Source organism: Hippoglossus hippoglossus, chromosome 11, assembly GCF_009819705.1.
Source record: "Hippoglossus hippoglossus isolate fHipHip1 chromosome 11, fHipHip1.pri, whole genome shotgun sequence".
In the NCBI taxonomy this organism is placed as follows: Eukaryota; Metazoa; Chordata; class Actinopteri; order Pleuronectiformes; family Pleuronectidae; genus Hippoglossus; species Hippoglossus hippoglossus.
Window position 1 is genome coordinate 3303130 of NC_047161.1, and position 14936 is coordinate 3318065.

The window sequence follows — 14936 nt, forward strand, 5'->3', positions numbered from 1 at the left end:
GTGTCTCTGTCAGTGATACAGGAAACTCAGGTCAGTGTGTCTGTTACCTGTGACATGAAAAATCATTATCACACAAGTCTGAAGATAGTTTATCAATTAATTCAGTTTAGCACAAACTTTTGGACTGAGAAAGATTGAATGTATTCTTCTCTTGTTTCTGTATCTTTTACTATTTTTTCCACCTAATTTATATTTACCACACTAGGCTCTGTAAAATGGAATACAATTTAATAACACCACAAATTACAAAATGTTCATTAAGTTGAATCAAGTCCTTTAAGAACAGTTTAAATTAAAACTGAACATTAAAACCTTCATTCAGGAGGATTCACTGCAGAACTCTATTATCAGTCTTATTAGCTGGGTGTACCTAATAAACTGACACCTGAGTGTATGACTTACTTTTATTGGTAAAGTAGTGAATGAGTTCCACCAGCGACAACATTAAAATGTGATTAATGCTTCATTCAGCACTGATTTAACGATTTGTGGGTAGATCTGATTAAAAAGTCAAAAGTTCTTCAAACAACATATTTATTGTTTTGATCAAATTTCTATTTATATATTTCCACATGTAGTGAGGACCTGCTTCACATTGAAATACAGTCATTTAAACAAGGGGCATAACTTGGTGGTCAAATTATTATTCCATATCAATAAATAGTTGCTGAGTAGAAAAATCACTTTTTATAACAAATCCTTTGTGCTCCAAATTAAACTGAGTAGAAAAACACTCTGTATGACTATTGGGGGGTTTGAACCAGCGGGGTTTGATTATTGGTGGTTCCGGTTACAGCCTCCGTCCCCCTGGTAAATTCCGGCCGAGCATTTAAATACTGTTGAAATCGTATTTATATCTTTTTAACAGTTATCAGGCTTTTTAAACAAACTTTTGCCAAGTTTGAAACCGGATTTGACCTTAAAAGAGGAAAAAATCAGCAGCAAACAAACTTACAGAAAACTAAAGCAATGTAAAGTTTACATAACTAATCTGAGGAGTAACTTTCCTCACGTCACGGAGAGGATTTCCACTCTAAAGCCCCTCAGCTTGGGTTAACCAGAGCAAACACAGGGGTCAAGACGACAGGACGTCACTTTTCCCTGCGACTACGAGCAAACAAAAGAGACACGTGTCGGAATTACATCGTGTAAATACTCCAACGTTTCTCCTCGTTGCTGCGACGTCTTGGACACACACACACAGAAATCTAAATCTAGATCTAAATCTCTGTCTTCATTTCCGATCCCTTCCTAGCTTTCCTCTCGTCTTGCCTGGACTCTGGACATGTGTGAAACATTTACAAGAACAGAAAACCCCCCCCGCCGCCCAAATCTGATAACAACGTCTGAATCCTGAGCTCGATTTACACCCGTCTTTGTTTCCCCGGCAAATATTTTGTCTCCATCTCGCAGCAAATCTGCCACAGTGGGACACAGCGCAGCAACGCCTCCGAACGCCGCTATAGAGACGCCGCATTCCAGCCTTTTGTCCTCAGCTGGCTGCTCCGAGCAGCTGCTTCAAACCCGCCGCCCCTTTTTTATATCTCACCTTGTTGTTTGGGCAGCGACGGCGAGGCCCTCCGAGAGCATCGCACACATTCCTTCCCCTCCACCCTCCTCCTCCTCCTCCTCCTCCTCCTCCTCCTCCTCCTCCTCCTCCTCTGCCCTCCCCTTGATTGCGGCCCTTTTCTAAAAGGACGTGCACGTTGTTTAATGTCCACAGCCCCCCGGAGACAATGGGCCACTTGACCTTTGACCCCGGTGAGGAAAAGACAGGTTTAATCTGATGTTGAGATCCTCCGCTGCCATTGTCCGAGGGACAGGGGACCCAATGTGGCTCTAGACCAAAGGGGGGGTGGGGGGGGAGTCACCACATCTGCCCACCAATTTGGTTGTCACATGGTGCACGACCCCCCCCCCCCCCTCTACCTTCTCCGACCTCCACACAGAACCACGGCCCACCCAGGGAAGATGGCGCTCTCTCTCCACTTGTCTGCTGACCCTGTGTTCACCCTGAACACTGTCACTCACCTCGCTCGCCCCTTTCAACAGCAGCCATGGAAACTAATGAGCCAATAACATCGCGACCACTTGTTGATATCGATTGGTGGCGAGTAAAGTCTCTGCCGGGACAGATTAGGTGAACTGGCCCTTTAATCTGGATCAATCAATGGATTATCGATCGTTCCTCACGCTCAGATCACAAGAATTCGTAAAAAGGCGAATGTAGCTAATGATACCGAACACAGCTTGTAAAAGGTACTTTTGTCTCATCCTGTGCGTTAACTTCGATGTATTCGTGTTAGCTTACGAATATACGGACGAAACAGACGAAATGGAGCAGTACCACTGGAAATCGTCGGGGGGCAGTGTAGCCACGAGTTCAAGTGAGGAAGAAGAACAAAGGTACAAGTTTCTGTTGGAAATAGTTTTTTATATCTTTTACTTAAGTCCTATAAAATTATGTCGTTCACTATATATCGTATCACTTTTCATACAAGTGCAGCATAAATTCGATTTTTAATGCTATACGTGTTTGCTATCGCTACATAGCTAATGTTAGCATTGGCAGCAGTTTACTCAACACTCTGGAAGAAAACCTACGAGTTCAGATTATCGCGTGTATCGTTTCGAAGCGATTTAGTTACAGAAACAATACTTAAGGCACAAGGCTCTTATTTTGAAACATGAGACAGGAAGGACTTGTGTTAAGTCCCGTGAGAGGAGATACGTAAACACAGACGTGATCCACATTCTACAATCCAGATTACAACTGAAAATACTTAGTGTCACAAAGTGATCAGATTATCGTACATCGTGCGTTATTGATCGTATATGGATTCGAGGCTTCAGAGACGTCAACCCTTTGATCTTAATGCTACCACTTGTTGATTTACTGATATCGTGTGTTACTCTCTCTCGCTTCTTTCTTATTCTGGCATCGTGTGAACCACATTCTCCACATGAGACAATATAAACTGAACAATATGGTTTGAGGTTGAGTTCTCGAATATCTTTCAACGCTGCAGGTCACAAATATTCAGACAGGTTGAGAGTCGAGGTTACTACGATGACACAGAGATCAAACACCACATTATATAGATCGTTAACTGTAAAATGAATACAACACAAATGAAGGGTCATAAAATTTGAGACTGAAACAAGAAAATAAGGCTCAAAACATTTTTAATTTTTCCATTATTCTATTTTATACAGTTTATAAGAATAGATTATTTTGGTTAAACAATTAAAAAGATTATTTTACTCTGTAAAAAAATGTTACTAATTTACTTTTCTGCTGTAATAACGTGTCCCGATGTTTGACACTGGAGAGCAACGAGACGATCACGTCAAATCTAAACATGACACATAATCATTCATCCATCTTTCTGTATCGATCAGTATAATATATTATTTTCAGATTCCAGAACAAAATGCAAAAACACACACACAAACAAATAAAAATGAAAAGGGGCTAAAACGTGCTTCTAATGTTTAAAACAACAGCACGGCCTGGAAACGGCTTCACCAGACAAAAAGCAACGGTATTTTCCTTCGGCGATGAATTATTTCCTGTTTATATGTTCGTGATCAACACTGATACGACTCTAATATTTCACAGTCGGCGAGCAGAACATCGCTGTCACGTTTGGTTACAAAAACATTACCCACATGTGTTTATCTGAACCTGAACATCCAGATGTGTGACTCATGCCATCTGGAAGTTGTAACGGGAACAAAGCGGACAATAAAAAAGCAATAACTTATTCATAGAACATAAATTATTTTTCTTCCATATCAAATATTTACACATGGTACCTTTTTTGAACATCAGTGCATTACAGACAAAAATTATGTATCTCCTCCACAGAAAGAAAATAAAAAGATGATAAGTGACCTGGTGAGAAGTGTTCTGACGGAGGTCTGATCCAGGACGGTCCCTGAGTCCGAGGCCGCGTCAGGTGCGTAAAAATCGGCTTTTAAATCGGCAGAGACGTCACTCGATGACGTCCGTTACGGGAGAAAAGCTGTTGATCTGAAGTTTATTACAAAACGTTGGCTGCAAAAGTGTAATCTGTCAATTTAACTCAGTCCTTAAATGTTGGATTTGTTCGAACGTAATGTGTTAGAGGATTTTTCTCACGGTCAAACTGCTGCGAAGGGAAGGAGACACAGTATTTATGAGGTTTTAGTTGTATTTACTTCATATATTCTGCCACATATCGTGTGAATTATTGTTAAATGATGAATCTAGTTGATCAATCCAAGTCCGTATTCGTGGTTTTTTACGTAGTCCTAGCAATTTAAACGTAGTGCTAAAGTCGTGTGGGCTGAGAAGTTCAAATTCTTTGCATAGTTTTGTAAGAGCAGATTTCTTTGTGTCAGCGAATGTGTCTTATTTAAAGAAATCTAAACATTTTGGGGAAAATATTCTCATCTTTCCTTTAGTTTGATGAGATTTTTATCTGACCAGTAAATATTTGACCAGACGTTTCTCCTTGAAAAGGCGACTTTGTATTTCCTAAGACAGAAAAACCAAAATGTTTGAGGTATTAAGCGTGACTGGTTTTGAAATGCATCACAAGTTTTTCTTTGAGTCTCCATGTTGTTAAGTTCTGCCTCTTTCAGGTGCGGCCTGGCCACCACACGGACTGTGATGCCGTTCGATTCCCACCACCCGCAGACGAACAAGAGAGGGAGGTCAAGGTGGACCACCCGTCGGCTCCACTACCTGCAGCCACACGACTCCACCACCATGTCCTCGTACTGTTTGTAGACCACGTTGTTTCCTGAGTCGATGTAGAGGATGCTGATGGGGCTGAGTTTGGAGGGGGCGCAGCAGCTGGGCGGCATGTTGCTGGGGTTCATGGAATTCATCAGAGTCTGGATGATGGCGTGGTTGGTGGGCTCCAGGTGGGAGCGCAGGGGGAAGTCACACACTCCCTCGCAGTGATACGCCTCGTAATCCAGCGGGGCGATGATCCAGTCGTCCCAGCCCAGATCTCTGAAGTTGACATGCAGCGGCTTCTTGCTGCACCTGGATTTGGACTTTTTTCCGTGTCTTTTCCCGTGGCGGGTTTTGGACGCGGCCGTCCTCCTCCTCCTGCTGGCCTTGATGCCCGAGCCCCTCTCTTTGGCCTTCCTTCCCAGGCCCAGCAACGCCTTCCCTTCCCTCCTCTCGCTGAAGAGCGTCTGCCTCTTCTTCGACCGGGTGAACACCACCAGGATGGCTTTCTTCTGCTGCGGCCTGCCGTGTCGGTGCAAGCCCAGAAGGTGCAGGTCCAGCTCCCTCTCGGGGTTGTCCAGCATGGCCCTGAGCTCCAGACAGAAGGGCTTCCCTCGGCTCAGGTGGTGCCGCTCTTTGAAAATCTCCCACACGTCCAACACCTCCCACTTCGGCCTGTGGGAATCCTGCAGGTCCAGCGTTCTGGAGTCGAGCAGCTGCTGGTCGTGGCAGGAGAGGAGCTGGATGTCGACAGGGTCCGTCTCGGATATCCTGAAATTCCCAGACACTTTGGTGTATATCCTGAGCTCGGCTCCCAGCACCTCTGCTTTTTCGGAGAGGGTTGAGACATCGAACAGATACTGCTGCCTCCTCAGAGGGGAGAGTGGGAGGTCATCTGTGGAAAGCATTAACACAGAGGGTCAGACGCATTCTCACGGAGATGATGTGCATACCACGGATCTGACAGGACAAAATCCCACTATTGTCTGCACTGAATTAATCTGGGAGAAACACTGTGAGTCATGGGTGTTCAGACGGTGCTGCCAGCAAACACACACACACACACACACACACACACACACACACACACACACACACACACACACTGAGAGTGTGTCCATCATTTCTGGACACGTCCAAAACTTCATAACTTTCCAATGGGGCTCCACTGTCTGTCTTTAAAACTTCACCTGGGTTTTCCTCAGCTTCGATCCCAGCGCCTGCGTGTTGGTACAAAGACGTATTTTTGGAAACTGTGGAAATCTGACACACACCCGTTGAACACTGAATGTTTCTGACCAATAATTCAATCTGTTTTTAGTTTCCCTGCTTATGAGCTTACTTATTTAGTCACGTCTTTAAATTGTCCTTTTATTTATCCATTCACCTGCTCTGTCTTTCACTTGTTGAATTGTCCCTTTTCATTTATTTCCCCATAATAAAATTATTTGGCCCAAACATGGCCCACAAACCGTGTGGAATAACTGCACCTGGTCCGCTTCTGTTTGCCGGATCTGGGCCACAAGTGAGCCAGAGCAACACCGCATGTCAACCACAGGTGGCCCGGGTTTGTTTTGTGCTGTCTGGGCCATATTCACTATTTACCACAGATTTCACTTTGCCTGGAGGACAGCATGTTTGCCAAAAAAGGCCCATGTTTGTTTTAGTATACTTGGGCCAGAAGTGGGCCAGATGTGCCGGATCATTAACTGAAGTGTCCCACATCTGTCTGCTGTCTCGATTTAGACAGTCTGGTTTTATATCCTGCGTGTAAAAGCACTATAAATACACATTTACACACACGTACAGTGGAGCTCCACATACCTTGTCCACTGTCCACAAAACTCGCGATGGTGTTCGCAGCCTTTGAAGATCGAAAGAAACTTGCGTTCAGCCCCAGTTTCTCCGCCGTGGAGAAAGTTTTATAAATGGACAACATGTAGTCGTGAGGCTCGATCAAATCTTTGTTCGTCGCTTTGCTGTTTCTGTCGAGGGACGGCGGCGGCGGCGCGTGAAACTCCTTGAAATACTTGGACGCTTCTTGTCCGTCGAAGATCTTCGTCACTTTGCTGCTCTTCTGCGCAGCGGGGGGGAAGATAGCCAGGGGCCGCACGCGGGGGGTCTCCCACACGAGCAGCAGAGCCCCGCAGAGAACCGACCAGTGGAGGAGAGCCATGCTCCGCTCTGTGCGCGGGATCCGAGCCGGAGCCTGAGCTGTGGCCTGCGGGGGACCGACTCATCCACTCTGCTGCGCACAGTGCGCACAGCTCCGGGGGCGCGGGCGGTGCGAAAGTTTTAAAAGAAAAGGGGCCGAGAACACGCCCACATTGTGCTGTTATCGTTCGGGGTAAATGGAGGACGCAAATTAAGGCTGTAAAACTAATTGTTCCTCTGTCACCTCCCTCCTCCTCCTCCTCCTCCCTCCTCCTCCTCCCAGCTGCAGGAGGCAGATGTGCTGCTCTAAAGATGCGCATCTGGTGCATCTGCGGACTTTTTATGCTTCTGCAGAAGAACAAAAAAATCACGTTGACCTTTCCGGGATTATTATTGTTGTGGTTGTTCTGCAGAAGTTTGAAGCTTCTGAACATTAACTGCGGTGTCTCGCGCCCTCTAGTGGACAACAGAGGACACAACAAGCAGCCAATCAGCGTCCTTCAGCACCATGGACAGAGGCTGCATTAAAAGTAATTAATCAAGAAACATGTTATGTTACAGAACTAATGAGGATTTAAAGCAACATCATAGTTTCAAGAAATTAATAATTCAATAAATAAATGATTGATTTGATGTTTCTGATGTGGAACTTGTAATTTATAAATGTTGCACTGGACATGAAGCTTCTCTTCTCTAACCATTTTTTAAACACCATGCGTCCAACGAGGTATTTGCGTTTGGTTATTTGTGACTTTGGTTTTCCTGCCATGTGCCTTTTTTATTTACTGGTATGTTTTGTACTGTGTTTATTCATCTAGTTCTCATGGAGTTTGGTGTCACGGCGTTACGTCTCAAAGGCGTCACGTCTCAAAGGCGTCACGTCTCAAAGGCGTCACGTCTCAAAGGCGTCACGGTCAGACTGAAGATGCACCAGAGACGAGACATGGACGAAGAAGAGAAGAGCCGACCTGCATCCGTGTTGTGAAGAGAGCAAACAAAGACACCGAGGTGACACAAATGTGTTGAACAAGGAAAAGGAGATTTTATTGCAAAGAAAACAGTGTAAAATAAATCGTAAACAAAATGCAGACTTCACGTCTTCCTTCAGCTTGTTTGTGACTCGAGTTAGGAACTATTGCACTTGTTTTAAAGAGGAACGTTATATAGATCTTCCACCTTTTGTTTTTAACAGTCACATTAAACACACACTCACATATACTGAAGAGAAATCCCCCCCCCCGAACAAAACAGGAGAGAAGTAATGGAAGGAGGATTGTAAGGCACAGATTCAAAATATAGATTCTTCATATTTGTTCGTTTCCACCCTAAATTTTACATTTTGACTCAAGGTCACCGTGGTTGATCATGTGATTATTTCCTACGTGCCTCTGAGTAACCCCAATACCCGCCATTTTGTTTAAATCTTACTATGAGAAAGAAAATAATTCTTCCTGTTAAAGTGAATAAAAGCAGAGGAATCCTTCATCAGACCCTGTTAGCTGTTCTCTCTCGGACGTCTCTAACATATGGGCGTCCCCTCGGAGCAGCACGCCACGGCGTAGATGATGCTGACCAGGCACAGGCTGCCGGCGGACACGGAGGTGCCGGAGCCGAAGATGCTGCCGTCGGTGGTGCTGTCGGTGGTGCCGTCGGTGGTGCCGTCGGTGGTGCCGTCGGTGGTGGTCTGTACGGTTGTTGCGGTGACGTTGTTGCCGGTCGTCGGCGGCTGAGTGGTGGGAGTGTCTTTGACAGTGAAGGAACGCGACTGAGCACCCCACTCCTTCAGAGTGAAGACCATCGTCAGGTTCTCGCCTGCAGGGGGGGGGGAGAGAGGTGATGGTGATGTTTCGATTGTAAACAAAGTGTCAAACGATCGAGAGGTGAGATTCTTCTGCTCCAACTTTAAAAGTTAGGCTGAGACGTTAGATTGATATCTAAGTCACGATCTGCTTCATATATTCACAAACTATTCGTCTTTACTGATTATTCAAAGATTGTTTTAACAAAGTATTTTACTGTTTAAACATTTGAATTTTGAAACCAACAGTTGTGTTTATTATTGACCAATCTGCCAGTTATTCAAGTGATTAACCGATTAATCGTTTAGCAGATGAAATATTAAGAAATAGTGAAAGTATGCTAATCACTAAAGTTAGCGCTGCCTTTAATGACCTGAAATCAACCCTCACACCTGTTTATGCATCGTGACTATTTATGTGTTTATATTATAAATTCAGTGAGACTTTTAAAACCCGTTTAAACAAAGTAAAATTGAAATAGACAAATATTCTGAGCAGTAAATTCTTCAACATCATCTTGATCTGAAATCAGTTAAGTGTTAAGAACGTTTTTTAGAAACCCGGGTGTACACGCACCACTGTTGACGATGGCCAGGTCGGTGAAGTTGGCCCAGCAGGAGCTGAACAGGATGGTGGAGTTTCCCTCGAGTCCGTCCACCATGTTTCCACTTGCGTTCTTCAGACTGGCCGTGACGGTGAGAGTCGTCACCCCCACAGAGATACAGTTTCCCTGCAGACGACAACACACGTCAGGACTTACAAGGTTTAACAGGAGGTTTAACATAACATCAATAGGATAAATATAACTGTGAAAAGCTTTATTTAAGATTAAAAGGCTCCAAATGAAAAATACAACTCTACAAATCCTGTTGCATCAAGTTGTAAGAAGATGAAATGATAAAGGGGCAGAATATTAGGACCACATGACTCTTCACTGTCAGTTTTCTACTATTTATTATCCCAATAAACCAATAACACAGTATAGTGACATCTGTGCTTGAGTCACAGCTCAGTAACATCAGATTTAACAGCAGCTGCTCAGTGAGAACGACGTCTCGGCTCCTCACCTCCTCGTTCACGGCCATCAGGCTGGGCTGCTGGAGCAGAGGACCCACAAACTGCCCGGCGACGGGGTCCATCATCACGAGCAGGTCGTTGATGCTGGACACGTAACTCACCTCAGGCTCCTCCCTCGTCACTTCCGCCAGGGCCTCCTGGGATGTAAAGCAGAAACGCAGCAGTGAGCAGACGTTTATCCAAACAGAGATTTATGTCATCGTAGTTTTGTCACTGGAGCTTCACCTTGTTCCATTCGGGGTCAGATGGTGGGGGGGGAGGCGGGATGACGCCCATCGAGGAGACGTTAAAGCCGATGGACCGACTGAGGTTTCCGGAAACTGCGGCTTGGCCGAGATCATCAGCGATGTTCTTCAACAGCTCGAAGTCCGCATCATCTGAGACGACACAGACAGAGGACAGAACCACGTGTGAGAGATTTCATGTCAGGTAAGTGCATCCAATTTAGATTGTAATTTTTAATCTTCAGCTGGGTTCACATGTTGAAACCGTCTGTAAACGAACCGTTGGTGGTGTTGCTGGTTTGCTGCACGGGAGGTTTCCTGATCTCCACCTCCACCTTCAGGCCCGTCGACCTCTTCCTGCGCCGGCTGTCCTCTCGGATGATGTTTGTGATCCGGATCATGTTTGAAGGAACCTTGAGGAAGATGGCGAGGTTCTGGATCAGGTCCTCTCCGAAGAACTGGTCATTCGTCACGGCGGGCAGATCGAAGGAGAGGAAGAGAACCGGGGCAGTTCGGATCTCCGCCGGTTTGGAGCCTTTCAGGACGACCTTCAGCATCTTGAATTCTGGGTCAAAGTAGTTGGAGCCTTCGGTGGCGTTGAGCTGAGGGAAGTATTGACCTGAAGAGATGAAGTAAAGTCAAACAGAATATATGATCACAGGTAAAATGTTTTAAACGTCCCACACGCTGATACACACACCAAGACACACGTCCTAAAGTCAGAGATCACTTTGTGTTTTATGTTTGTAATCACACAAATAAGAAAACAATGAAATGACAGTTCCTGGATGATTCAGTCCCGTTATCTGTGTGTGAACAGCTGGTACCTGCGGAGATGGGCTTCATCAGGGTGTAGTCGGTCTTTCCAGAGTTCCACTTGGCGTTAGTCGGAGGCAGGAGCTTGTTGTCGACGTACACATCCAACCGCTGAGGTTTGGAGTAGAAGACTGACACCAGGATGCTCTGCACAGAGTGAAGAACAGAAGGGGTTTGAGAGAAACTGACGGGAGGAGTTAGAGAAACATACGAGTGAAAAAGACTATTTGTCTGAATCTGAAAATAAACAGAGCCCGACCGATTTTGACATTTTGGGACCAATGAGGATACAGATATCAGGGAGTTTAAAAAATCTGATGCAGATACATTTATTCTTTAAAAGAAAAGTTGTCATATCTGCAAACATAAGCATTGACACCAACATGTCAGTGAAAGGCTCATATCAGATTATTTTTGATCAGCCAACAGATAAATAGGAGTTAGTTAAAAGTGAATATTTAAAGCCGTGTTCTCTGACCTCGGTTGGATCAGCGTTGAGCATCATGAGGCGGAGCTTCTGGGGGCTGACGCTGGAGAAGAAGACGTCGAAGGAGTGACCAGTGGCCACGATGCTGTGGAAGAGCGACACCCTCTTCTGGCAGGTGTAGCCAGAACACCAACCCTGATCCTGAGGGCCTGCACACAAAGACACACAACTGAACGTCAGACACATTCTCCCTGTTACCTTTTACTGATTTTAGAAAGACCACAGAGATTTAGATCCCGACCGTTGAGGAGATCCAGATATCCGCCTCCGAGCACGGCGACGGGGGACAGACGTCTGGTCTCTGTGTCGGCGTCGAGACTCTCAATCACCAGCATTTTGTAGTTCAGCCCTGAACACTTGTAGCTCTGCCACGTGCTCATGTACTCGCACTCTTTCCTGATTACACCTGACGACAAGCAAACACAGCATTTTTGATTATTTTCTCTTCCTAGCTGATGTCTAGTTGAAGAACTTAGATTTTGATTTGCATTCATTCTCCGTCACCTTTGTTGGGAGCGAGCTGGTTCACAGGGATGCGGCTGCCGTTGGGGTGAGTGAGCATGACTTTGGGGATGCGGCTGTCGCCCAGTCCTCTTCGGGGATCCCCCCCCCACGCAAACTCGGAGTGAGGCACCACGGCTCCCACCTTCCCCAGGAAGGAGCCGTCCAGGTCCTTCAGCATGCTCTTCTTCTTGGCATCACACTCCATGTCCACGCAGTCAGAGGGGTTCACTTTACTGAGGCACAGACACACACACACACACACACAGTCAAGATCAGATTCTCTGTCACACACTTTGATGTGTGTAATCGTTTGTTCAAATGTGTTCATCAGGTTGAATCACATATTAATGTAGCAACAGTGAACTTGATAGACGCTTTATTTAACGATCATTTAGCATTTACTGATACATCTTACTGCTCGTTGCAGCCTTGTGTCAAAACAGGTTTATGCTTAAATTAAAAAAACTGTTTTCGGTGATTCTTTGAAAACCTTTTCTCGTGTTGCTGTTAAATTTAGACGTTATTTATTTTTTCATATTGTCTGCTTTTTAAAACTAGAAATATTGCCCTGTGGTTTCCAGTCCCTCCAGGAACATGACATTGACCTTTGACCCCCCCAAATCTAATCAGATAATGTGTGAGTCAAACTGAGATTCCCTCACAGTGATCTTGAGATATCATGTTCATAAGAGTGGGATAGACAACCCGAAAACATGCATAAAATAAGTCTCATTTCCCAGACACATATTTTTAAATTTCATTTTCTAAGTTTGAATCTGTTGGTGCACGTACCCGAGATTCGCCCTGTGAATGAAAACCTTGGCGTTCTCCGTGCTGTCAATCATCTGAATGCCTGACACCTGCACCGGGTGCTGCAGGTCCTCGTTGCTCGGGTTGGTCATGAACATGAAGTTCGTCTCGCCGGAGCAGACGTTTCGGAAGTTGACAAACATCGTGTCTGAGAGGAGAGAAGACAGACGCATGAAGAGATCAACGCAGCAGCAGGCGATGCCTCACACGAATCATTTTAAAAACGACTGCGAACCTTTGACCGTCATCAGCCCTTTGATGGCGTTGTAGTTATTGTTGATGTTATGCGGCTTCGCTGGAGCTGTGTTGTGTGAAGATGCAAACGTTGGCCAACAGACTCCAGATCTTCCACCTGTGCAGAGTCAGTGAGGTAGAAGAAGATGATGCTTCTGCATGAGGAAGATTTACAGATAATCTTCTTCATGTAAAACCAAAAACATTTAAGACTTTTCAACGCCCGAAGAAACCTTTCGAATATGTGTTTCCAGGCACATCCCTAAATCGAAACATGAAAATACAAGTTGTGTGTTCTGTCAGAATCAGGGAGTCCTACTGCACCCTTGAGAGGCCGGGGAGCCCGATCTTTGCCACTGATGGCGATGTTGAAGTCACTGTTGGGCAAAGTGTCCGAGCAGTTGAAGTTCGGGCTGCTCCCGACAATCAGGGCATTCTGGGAAAAAGAGGAACATACAGAACATGAAGGTTTGTCTTTCAAATGATGCAGGTAAACAAACGCAAACCAAAAACAACCCTTCTCACCTGGAGTTGAGCCATTTTATCGGCGTACGCGTGGGAGACGGAGGGAGGAGCAAAGATGAGCGGCATGATGCCCATCCCGTTGTCCACCAGGGTCACGTTGGAAATAACGACGTTCATGATGGTCTGTGAGGAAGAGAGGGAGACGAGGAAGACGTCTTGATCATGTAGATTATCACTTTCGTTTTTTATATAAAAGCAGTAAATCAATGATTTATGGGTTATTCAGTTTTTTCTATATCCTCTTCCTCTTGAACTTAAGGACACATAAATCCCAGTACGAGTCAGAAGCAGTGGAAGGTCGTGGTTCCAACCTGGAAGTAGATGGCGTAGTCAAAGCTCCTCCAGATGAAGAAGCCCTGGATGAAGCTGCAGCCGGGCAGACCGTCTTTGTTCAGATAAACTCCGTACAAACCGCCGTGAGCCTCATTGTGAAGCCACTTCTCGTTGTCATTCACGCTTCCTGCACGGGCAGAAGAGAACGAGGAAATCTCTCAAAAACTGCTGGAGGAAAAACTGAGATGATGGTTTTTACTTAAGCTGAATTTACGCAGCCAGCACAGACACCTTCTGAAACATCTGCGAGCAGTTACCTGGACATGGCTCCCCGTCGATGCGATACGCCACCCTCTCATAACCCGCCACGATGTTGTACTGCAGCACAACGTTTGTCCCCTTATTGACCTGCGAGAAAATACAGACCAGGTCACAACAGCAGGAAAACACTTTGACGGGGGGTTTTCTGGTATTTTGAGGAGACGGACCTCGATGGCCGCGCTCCACTCGTAGTTGAAGGGCTCCTCTCGGTCCTGGTAGGACCCGGGCCACAGCGACATGGTCACCAGGTTCCTCCTCACTGTTATCTTGTCACCCCAGATTCTGATTGCTGCAAACACACGCGTGTTGTACGACATGTTTAAAAAGCTCCTATGTTGAGCGTAGGTGCTATAAACTGTATTTTGTTAATAAACGGGTAACAACACTCACCTTCTCCGACTGTGTGGTGGACGATGTTGTCGTCAACGTTCAGCTCTTCTGTCCCAAAGACTCCGATGGCCGGAGAGAAGCCGTCGTGGAACGCACAACCCTGAATGTACGAGTCATTTCCTGTAACCTTTAAACACAGACAGAAACAACAGTCGTTTTTTGAATATCAATCAATCACATTTTATTTGTACAGCCCATATTCATGAATTCCAATTTGTCTCATGAAGCTTAACAAGGTGCGACATCCTCTGTTCTTAACCCTCAACAAGAGTGAGGACAAACCAGGACACACAGAAGACATACTATTAGTATATGATCAACATTTGTTTTTCATACATTTTATCTACTGTAAAGTGTGTGTGTGTGTGTGTGTGTGTGTGTGTGTGTGTGTGTGTGTGTGTGTTGCTCTACCTTCCCCAGGTTCAGGAAGGACACAGAGTAGCGAGGGTCGGTGAAGTCGGTCCAGCCTTCCTGACCCGAGCGGAAGAACTCTACATTCCTGATCTGAGCTTTGCCTTCAGGGAGAAAAAATATCAATGATGGTTTTAATTAGATTTTGAAAAAACTACATATATATATATAATCTATAAAGGTTT

At 45.4% G+C, this 14936-nt stretch overlaps 2 protein-coding genes across 2 annotated transcripts in view; both read right to left on the reverse strand.

Moving 5' to 3' along the window:
* Positions 1 to 4189: 4189 nt before the first annotated feature.
* Positions 4190 to 6983, reverse strand: gdf6b (growth differentiation factor 6b). The gene is made up of 2 exons (XM_034600932.1): positions 6551 to 6983; positions 4190 to 5621 (listed from the first exon to the last, which is right to left on the reverse strand). The coding sequence occupies exons 1-2, from the start codon at positions 6900 to 6902 to the stop codon at positions 4729 to 4731; spliced, it is 1245 nt and encodes a 414-aa protein (XP_034456823.1). The 5' UTR covers positions 6903 to 6983; the 3' UTR covers positions 4190 to 4728.
* Positions 6984 to 7900: 917 nt separating this feature from the next.
* LOC117771014 (fibrocystin-L-like) overlaps positions 7901 to 14936 on the reverse strand; it is a 35452-nt gene continuing 28416 nt past the window's right edge. The window contains exons 59-76 of the mRNA XM_034601012.1: positions 14752 to 14855; positions 14341 to 14467; positions 14118 to 14239; positions 13947 to 14037; positions 13668 to 13816; positions 13357 to 13479; positions 13156 to 13267; positions 12833 to 12949; positions 12580 to 12745; positions 11788 to 12020; positions 11525 to 11689; positions 11275 to 11432; positions 10808 to 10943; positions 10261 to 10599; positions 9982 to 10133; positions 9747 to 9893; positions 9256 to 9409; positions 7901 to 8692 (exon numbers count right to left, since the gene is read on the reverse strand). Of these exons, the coding sequence (XP_034456903.1) occupies positions 8400 to 8692; positions 9256 to 9409; positions 9747 to 9893; positions 9982 to 10133; positions 10261 to 10599; positions 10808 to 10943; positions 11275 to 11432; positions 11525 to 11689; positions 11788 to 12020; positions 12580 to 12745; positions 12833 to 12949; positions 13156 to 13267; positions 13357 to 13479; positions 13668 to 13816; positions 13947 to 14037; positions 14118 to 14239; positions 14341 to 14467; positions 14752 to 14855 (2888 nt within the window). The 3' untranslated portion in view covers positions 7901 to 8399. The remainder of the gene's footprint in view (positions 8693 to 9255; positions 9410 to 9746; positions 9894 to 9981; positions 10134 to 10260; positions 10600 to 10807; positions 10944 to 11274; positions 11433 to 11524; positions 11690 to 11787; positions 12021 to 12579; positions 12746 to 12832; positions 12950 to 13155; positions 13268 to 13356; positions 13480 to 13667; positions 13817 to 13946; positions 14038 to 14117; positions 14240 to 14340; positions 14468 to 14751; positions 14856 to 14936) is intronic.